A 9718-nucleotide genomic window follows, 5' to 3' on the forward strand; every position below is an offset into this window, starting at 1 on the left:
AATAACAAAATCTGCCAGGTTCTAGTTCACCTGGATAGAATGGTAAGAGACCTGGCTTGTGCATTTCTGCATATTTCAACCATGACACCCTACCCCAGGAGTCTTGACCACACACAAGATCTTGCTAGAGACCTGGCTGCATTGCTTCTGAACCCACCCTGCTATATGACCATCACTACCAAACCATGAGCACAAGTGGCCAGATCATGAGCACAAATGATCAGAGAACTGCATGTTGAAGAATAAAATTAAACATTTATTGTTGGAAGCCATGTTGGGGAATTCCAAAACAGTTTTAGAACTAATGGAATGTAGTCCACCAGCCACACAGTTATGACCGAATGTGCCTAAGAGAGGCAAAGCCCTGAGGACTCTGTGACTTGAGGACTTCATGCTGTTAAGGGAGCATCACTCTGCTTGCTGCCTCTGTGGTCACCACATCTCGCATAATCTATGAGTTGTTTGGAAACTCTGGGGTAGAAGGAGTTCCAGCAGTATTGTTGACACTCACAATAATAGTGTTTGACCTTTTCCCCTAATGCTGCCGGAGCAGATTAATGATTCATCCACTACATTCAGAAAGAACTTAGAGATGTCCATTGTTAGCAGTGACCACTACCCTTAGAAAGCATTTGAAGAAGTAGATTTTTACTAAAGTTAGGTTAGAATAATTTTGCTAATGGATTTGAAAATCAAAGAAGACCAATTTGGACCTCAGAAAGACAAACTCTTAATAGTTGAGCTAGGGAAATTTTGAATTCAGAGAAGGACACTGGGAGCCCAACCAAAACTAGGTGATGTGCCATTCTTGCTAAAGCTGGACACATAAATAAAGTGATTAATTAATTTCTTGTACCCATTTTTTGACCTTAGCTTCTTGCTATAATGTAATAAAAATGTATTAATGAGTAGATTTTACCCTGAGGATTTAAAGTAGAAATGACTGATTTTTATGTAAAAGTTTAATTTTGTGATTTTTAAAGGACTTTATATTACTTTTAAAGATAATAACAAAATAATTCACCCTTTCTTTGTAACCACAAATTGCAGTCTGCCAGTAACAGAAATTGGCTGAGTAAGTTACTTTACTTGCTTATATTTTTATCTATAACAAATTTCTCAGTTACAAGTGTATGCGTCTTCTTAGCAATAATTTATTTCACTAGTAATACATAAAGTTTATATTCATGTGAGGATATTGGGAAACGTTTTTTCTTACATATACCCATTGTAATCATTCACCGGAAGAAAAATATAATGTAGTCACACTGTAATTTTTATACTTCTTGACAGATTTATCTAGAATATTTAAACTGGAAAAAAACATAAAGTTCCCGTGGATCTCGGCTCGCAGCAGCTCTCTGCTCCCAGACCCCCTGGGAGAGAGACCTCACTGCCTGGTCAGGTGGGCACTCCTGAGGCTGCAGAGCAGAAGAGACCACCAACACTGCCCACCCCTGCCCACATCCCTGGCCCAAGAGGAAACTGTATACGGCCTCTGGGTTCCCGTTGGGGAAGGCCCAGGGGCGGCAGGACCTCTGCGCCTGAGACACTGCCTGAACCTGAAGGGACAGACTGGATAAACAGTTCTCTGCACCCAAATCCCGTGGGAGGGAGACCTAAACCTTCAGAGAAGCAGACACACCTGGAAAACCAAAAGAGACTGCACTCTGCACACATCTCTGACGCCAGAGGAAAACACCAAACGCCATCTGGAACCCTGGTGCACGGAGGCTCCCGGAAAGGGTGGTGCAGATCTTCCTGGTTGCTGCCACATCGGAGAGCTCATAGGCAGCACCCCACGAGCAAACTTGAGCCTCAGGACCACTGGTAAGACCAACTTTTCTGCTGCAAGTGACCTGCCTGGTGAACACCAGACACAGGCCGACAGGAACAGCTGAAGACCTGTAGATAGGAAAAACTACACACCCGAAAGCAGAACACTCTGTCCCCATAACTGGCTGAAAGAAAACAGGAAAACAGGTCTACAGCACTCCTGACACACAGGCTTATAGGACAGTCTAGCCACTGTCAGAAATAGCAGAACAAAGTAACACTAGAGATAATCTGATGGTGAGAGGAGAGCGCAGGAACCCAAGCAACAGAAACCAAGACTACATGGCATCATTGGAGCCCAATTCTCCCACCAAAGCAAACAGGGAATATCCAAACAGACCAGAAAAGCAAGATCGAGTTTCAAAATCATATTTGAGCATGATGCTGGAGGACTTCAAGAAAGATGTGAAGAACTCCCTTAGAGAACAAGTAGAAGCCTACAGAGAGGAATCGCAAAAATCCCTGAAAGAATTCCAGGAAACCATAAATAAACAAGTAGAAGCCCACAGAGAGGAGTCACAAAAATCCCTGAAAGAATTCCAGGAAATCATAAATAAACAAGTAGAAGCCCATAGAGAGGAGTCACAAAAATCCCTGAAAGAATTCCAGGAAAACACAATCAACACAGTTGAAAAAATTAAAAATGGAAATAGAAGAAATCAAGAAAGAACACATGGAAACAACCCTGGATATAGAAAACCAAAAGAAGAGACAAGGAGCTGTAGATACAAGCTTCACCAACAGAATACAAGAGACGGAAGAGAGAATCTCAGGAGCAGAAGATTCCATAGAAATCATTGACTCAACTGTCAAAGATAATGTAAAGCGGAAAAAGCTACTGGTCCTAAACATACAGGAAATCTAGGACCCAATGAGAAGATCAAACCTAAGGATAATAGGTATAGAAGAGAGTGAAGACTCCCAGCTCAAAGGACCAGTAAATATCTTCAAGAAAATCATAGAAGAAAACTTCCCTAAACTAAAAAAAGAGATACCCATAGGCATACAAGAAGCCTACAGAACTCCAAATAGATTGGACCAGAAAAGAAACACCTCCCGTCATATAATAGTCAAAACACCAAACGCACAAAATAAAGAAAGAATATTAAAAGCAGTAAGGGAAAAAGGTCAAGTAACATATAAAGGCAGACCTATCAGAAGTACACCAGACTTTTCGCCAGAAACTATGAAAGCCAGAAGATCCTGGACAGATGTCATACAGACCCTAAGAGAACACAAATGCCAGCCCAGGTTACTGTATCCTGCAAAACTCTCAATTAACATAGATGGAGAAACCAAGATATTCCATGACAAAACCAAATTTACACAATATCTTTCTACAAATCCAGCACTACAAAAGATAATAAATGGTAAAGCCCAACATAAAGAGGCAAGCTATACCCTAGAAGAAGCAAGAAACTAATCTCCTTGGCAACAAACAAAGAGAAGAAAAGCACACAAACATAACCTCACATCCAAATATGAAAATAACAGGAAGCAATAATCACTATTCCTTAATATCTCTCAACATCAATGGCCTCAACTCCCCAATAAAAAGACAGAGATTAACAAACTGGATACGCAACGAGGACCCTGCATTCTGCTGCCTACAGGAAACACACCTCAGAGACAAAAACAGACACTACCTCAGAGTGAAAGGCTGGAAAACAACTTTCCAAGCAAATAGTCAGAAGAAGCAAGCTCGAGTAGCCATTCTAATATCAAATAAAATCAATTTTCAACTAAAATTCATCAAAAAAGATAAGGAAGGACACTTCATATTCATCAAAGGAAAAATCCACCAAGGTGAACTCTCAATCCTAAATATCTATGCCCCAAATACAAGGGCACCTACATACGTAAAAGAAACCTTACTAAAGCTCAAAACACACATTGCACCTCACACAATAATAATAGGAGACTTCAACACCCCACTCTCATCAATAGACAGATCATGGAAACAGAAATTAAACAGAGACGTAGACAGACTAAGAGAAGGCATGAACCAAATGGACTTAACAGATATTTATAGAACATTCTATCCTAAAGCAAAAGGTTATACCTTCTTCTCAGCTCCTCATGGTACTTTCTCCAAAATTGACCATATAATTGATCAAAAAATGGGCCTGGACAGGTACAGAAAGATAGAAATAATCCCATGCATGCTATCGGACCACCACAGCCTAAAACTGGTCTTCAATAACAATAAGGGAAGAATGCCCACATATACGTGGAAATTGAACAATGCTCTACTCAATGATAACCTGGTCAAGGAAGAAATGAAGAAAGAAATTAAAGACTTTTTAGAATTTAATGAAAATGAAGGTACAACATACCCAAACTTATGGGACACAATGAAAGCTGTGCTAAGAGGAAAACTCATAGCGCTGAGTGCCTGCAGAAAGAAACCGGAAAGAGCATATGTCAGCAGCTTGACAGCACACCTAAAAGCTCTAGAACAAAAAGAAGCAAATACACCCAAGAGGAGTAGAAGGCAGGAAATAATCAAACTCAGAGCTGAAATCAACCAAGTAGAAACAAAAGGACCATAGAAAGAATCAACAGAACCAAAAGTTGGTTCTTTGAGAAAATCAACAAGATAGATAAACCCTTAGCCAGACTAACGAGAGGACACAGAGAGTGTATCCAAATTAACAAAATCAGAAATGAAAATGGAGACATAACTACAGATTCAGAGGAAATTCAAAAAATCATCAGATCTTACTATAAAAGCCTATATTCAACAAAACTTGAAAATCTGAAGGAAATGGACAATTTCCTAGACAGATACCAGGTACCGAAGTTAAATCAGGAACAGATAAACCAGTTAAACAACCCCATAACTCCTAAGGAAATAGAAGCAGTCATTAAAGGTCTCCCAACCAAAAAGTGCCCAGGTCCAGACTGGTTTAGTGCAGAATTCTATCAGACCTTCATAGATGACCTCGTACCAATATTATCCAAATTATTCCGCAAAATTGAAACAGATGGAGCACTACCGAATTCCTTCTAGCCACAATTACTCTTCTACCTAAACCACACAAAGACCCAACAAAGAAAGAGAACTTTAGACCAATTTCCCTTATGAATATAGATGGAAAAATACTCAATAAAATTCTGGCAAACCGAATCCAAGAGCACATCAAAACAATCATCCACCATGATCAAGTAGGCTTCATCCCAGGCACGCAGGGATGGTTTAATATACGGAAAACCATCAACGTGATCCATTATATAAACAAACTGAAAGAACAAAACCACATGATCATTTCATTAGATGCTGAGAAAGCATTTGACAAAATTCAACACCCCTTCATAATAAAAGTCCTGGAAAGAATAGGAATTCAAGGCCCATACCTAAACATAGTAAAAGCCATGTACAGCAAACCAGTGGCTAACATTAAACTAAATGGAGGGAAACTTGAAGCCATCCCACTAAAATCAGGGACTAGACAAGGCTGCCCACTCTCTCCCTACTTATTCAATATAGTTCTTGAAGTTCTAGCCAGAGCAATCAGACAACAAAAGGAGGTCAAGGGGATACAGATCGGAAAAGAAGAAGTCAAAATATCACTATTTGCAGATGATATGATAGTATATTTAAGTGATCCCAAAAGTTCCACCAGAGAACTACTAAAGCTGATAAACAACTTCAGCAAAGTGGCTGGGTATAAAATTAACTCAAATAAATAAGGAGCCTTCCTCTACAAAAAAGAGAAACAAGCCGAGAAAGAAATTAGGGAAACGACACCCTTCATAATAGACCCAAATAATATAAAGTACCTCGGTGTGACTATAACCAAGCAAGTAAAAGATTTGTACAATAAGAACTTCAAGACTCTGAAGAAAGAAATTGAAGAAGTCCTCAGAAGATGGAAAGATCTCCCATGCTCATGGATTGGCAGGATTAATATAGTAAAAAATGGCCATTTTACCAAAAGCGATCTACAGATTCAATGCAATCCCCATCAAAATACCAATCCAATTCTTCAAAGAGTTAGACAGAACAATTTGCAAATTCATCTGAATAACAAAAAACCCAGGATAGCTAAAACTATCCTCAACAATAAAAAGGACTTCAGGGGAATCACTATCCCTGAACTCAAGCAGTATTACAGAGCAATAGTGATAAAACTGCATGGTATTGGTACACAGAGACAGACAGATAGACCAATGGAACAGAATTGAAGACCCAGAAATGAACCCACACACCTATGGGCACTTGATTTTTGACAAAGGAGCCAAAACCATCCAATGGAAAAAAGATAGCATTTTCAGCAAATGGTGCTGGTTCAACTAGAGGTCAACATGTAGAAGAATGCAGATCGATCCATGCTTATCACCCTGTACAAAGCTTAAGTCCAAGTGGATCAAGGACCTCCACATCCAACCAGATACACTCAAACTAATAGTAGAAAAACTAGGGAAGCATCTGGAACACATGAGCACTGGAAAAATTTTCCTGAACAAAACACCAATGGCTTATGCTCTAAGATCAAGAATCGACAAATGGGATCTCATAAAACTGCAAAGCTTCTGTAAGGCTAAGGACACTGTGGTTAGGACAAAATGGCAACCAACAGATTGGGAAAAGATCTTTACCAATCTACAACAGATAGAGGCCTTGTATCCAAAATATACAAAGAACTCAAGAAGTTAGATGGCAGGGAGACAAATAACCCTATTAGAAAATGGGGTTCAGAGCTAAACAAAGAATGCACAGCTGAGGAATGCCGAATGGCTGAGAAACAGCTAAAGAAATGTTCAACATCTTTAGTCATAAGGGAAATGCAAATCAAAACAACCCTGAGATTTCACCTCACACCAGTGAGAATGGCTAAGATCAGAAACTCAGGTGACAGCAGATGCTGGCGAGGATGCGGAGAAAGAGGAACACTCCTCCATTGTTGGTGGGATTGCAGACTGGTACAACCATTCTGGAAATCAGACTGGAGGTTCCTCAGAAAATTGGACATTGAACTGCCTGAGGATCCAGCTATACCTCTCTTGGGCATATACCCAAAAGATGCCCCAACATATAAAAAAGACATGTGCTCCACTATGTTCATCGCAGCCTTATTTATAATAGCCAGAAGCTGGAAAGAACCCAGATGCCCTTCAACAGAGGAATGGATACAGAAAATGTGGTACATCACACAATGGAATATTACTCAGCTATCAAAAACAATGACTTTATGATATTTGTAGGCAAATGGTCGGAACTGGAAAATATCATCCTGAGTGAGGTAACTCAATCACAGAAAAACACACATGGTATGCACTCATTGATAAGTGGCTATTAGCCCAAATGCTTGAATTACCCTAGATGCCTAGAACAAATGAAACTCAAGACGGACCATCAAAATGTGAATGCTTCACTCCTTCTTTAAAATGGCAACAAGAATACCCTTGGCATGGAATAGAGAGGGAAGGATTAAAACAGAGACAGAAGGAACACCCATTCAGAGCCTGCCCCACATGTGGCCCATGCATATACAGTCATCCAATTATACAAGATGGATGAAGCAAAGAAGTGCAGGCCGACAGGAGCCGGATGTAGATCTCTCCTGAGAGACACAGCCAGAATACAGCAAACACAGAGGCATATGCCAGCAGCAAACCACTGAATTGAGAATAAGACCCCCGTTGAAGGAATCAGAGAAAGAACTGGAAGAGCTTGAAGGGGCTCGAGACCCCATATGTACAACAATGCCAAGCAACCAGAGCTTCCAGGGACTAAGCCACTACCTAAAGACTATACATGGACTGACCCTGGACTCTGACCTCATAGGTAGCAATGAATATCCTGTAAGAGCACAAGTGGGAGGGGAAGCCCTGGGTCCTGCTAAGACTGAACCCCCAGTGAACTAGATTGTTGGGGGAGGGCGGCAATGGGGGAGGATGGGGAGGGGAACACCCATAAAGAAGGGGGAGGGGGGGGATGTTTGCCGGAAACCGGAAAGGAATAACACTCGAAATGTATATAAGAAATACTCAAGTTAATAAAAAAAAAAAAAAAGAAAGAATAATAAAAAAAAACAAGACAAAAGAATGCCAAAAAATGAAAAAAAAACAAAACATAAAGTTGTTGGAACTTGCTTGTTGAAGCATTGCTCCATCCATATAATATGTATGGATATGTAAAGTAGTTGGAGTTTTAGAGACATCTGCAGTTTTTCTGACCAACAGCACCATATGTGCTCATACAAATATGTTTGTTAATGACTCATGTATATTCCCAACTGAATTAAGTACAATATCCATAATAAGCAATCAGTGGATTTATGAACAGAGATTTCAAGGAGATTGTATTTTGAGATATAATACTATATTAAATGATAATTCAAAGAACTAATTTTAGCCTCAGATGAAGATAACTTAGAAATCTCATTTAGCTTTCTTTGTTTTTTTTATTTCATGCATGTTGCATAGAATAAAAACATAAATTATAGTCTATTGCTGTTTTGTTAAATATATATATATATGTACATATATATATATATATTATTTGATTTTTCTAATCCTTTCTGCTCACCCCATTAGTATTGTGGTACATAGCTTTGATCAGGTAAAAGGGAAGACCTTGGCCATATGGAGAAGAAATTGAAATTTTAGGGCATGTGCTTTTATATAGAACTATGTCAGGTAAAATTTGCTAAGTTATTATTTATAAATATTAACATATGAGCTTTGTCATATGGGTCTAGTAAAACTTTTTTAAAAACATAGATTAAATGAAATCTCTATGTAGAAAAATCATGCATGATTAGATTTAAAATGAAGTATTCTCAGTAATTTGATGGTTGGTCAGTTAATATGATATCCTCGTTATGTGGTTAAATTATATCTATATCTGGAGACTTCTCAAAATATATTTTCTGATTTAAAAATCTATTTCAAACAGTCAGTTTTACAATGTGAAATATTTAGTACAATTTTCTGGCTAGAAATTTCCTTTCTGAAAAAGGTAGTTGCTTATAAATCTTTTCATAGCATTTTTCATCTCTTTATTTCTCAGTGTACAAATGGCTGGGTTTAGGAGAGGCGTGAGAACAGAGTAAAACACAGCAAGGAATTTGTCCAACCAGGTGATATTGAGAGGCCACACATAAATGAAGATGCAGGGCACAAAAAAGATCAACACCACAGTGATGTGGGCAGTGCACGTGTTCAATGCCTTAGATGCCCCAGCTTTAGAGCTCTGACATACAGTGATAAGGATATATGTGTAGGAAATAAGCAACAGAATAAAGCAGGTTACAGCTACAAGTCCACAGTCAGCATTCATTAGAATATCCAGGTCACGAGAATCCATGCAAGCTAGCTTGATTACCAATGGCATGTCACAGAAAAAGCTGTCTATTTCCTTAGGTCCACAAAAGGGCAGCTCCACAATGACTGTCAAGTGGCTCATAGCATGTACAAATCCAGTTGTCCAGGAAGTCAACACCAACCCAGTGCATCTCTTCAAGTTCATGATGGTGAAGTAGTGGAGTGGTTTGCAGATGGCCACATAGCGATCATAAGCCATTGCCACCAACAGCACCATCTCTCCTGCAGCAATGCAATGGGCAAAGAAGACCTGACACATGCAGCCTTCAAAGGAAATGGTCTTGTTTTCCCTGAGAAAGTCTGTGATCATCTTAGGAGTGGTGACTGAGGAAAGCCACATATCAATAAAGGACAGATTGGCCAATAGGAAGTACATGGGAGAATGAAGATGGGGGTCGTTGGTGATTAAAACAAGAATGACAATATTTCCGGAAACAATGAGAAGGTAAAGCATTAAAAACACCACAAATAGTAAGACCTCAATCCTCTGTGAGCAGAAAAGTCCCCAGAAAATAAATTCTGACACCACAGTCTGATTGCCTCCATCCAT

General features: G+C 39.3%; 1 protein-coding gene across 1 annotated transcript; it reads right to left on the reverse strand.

Annotated features, from left to right (window-relative positions):
* Positions 1-8779: 8779 nt before the first annotated feature.
* Positions 8780-9718, reverse strand: LOC116900550 (olfactory receptor 4K3-like). The gene has a single exon (XM_032902275.1). The coding sequence runs from the start codon at positions 9716-9718 to the stop codon at positions 8780-8782; it is 939 nt and encodes a 312-aa protein (XP_032758166.1).

Source organism: Rattus rattus, chromosome 5, assembly GCF_011064425.1.
Source record: "Rattus rattus isolate New Zealand chromosome 5, Rrattus_CSIRO_v1, whole genome shotgun sequence".
Lineage (NCBI taxonomy): Eukaryota > Metazoa > Chordata > Mammalia > Rodentia > Muridae > Rattus > Rattus rattus.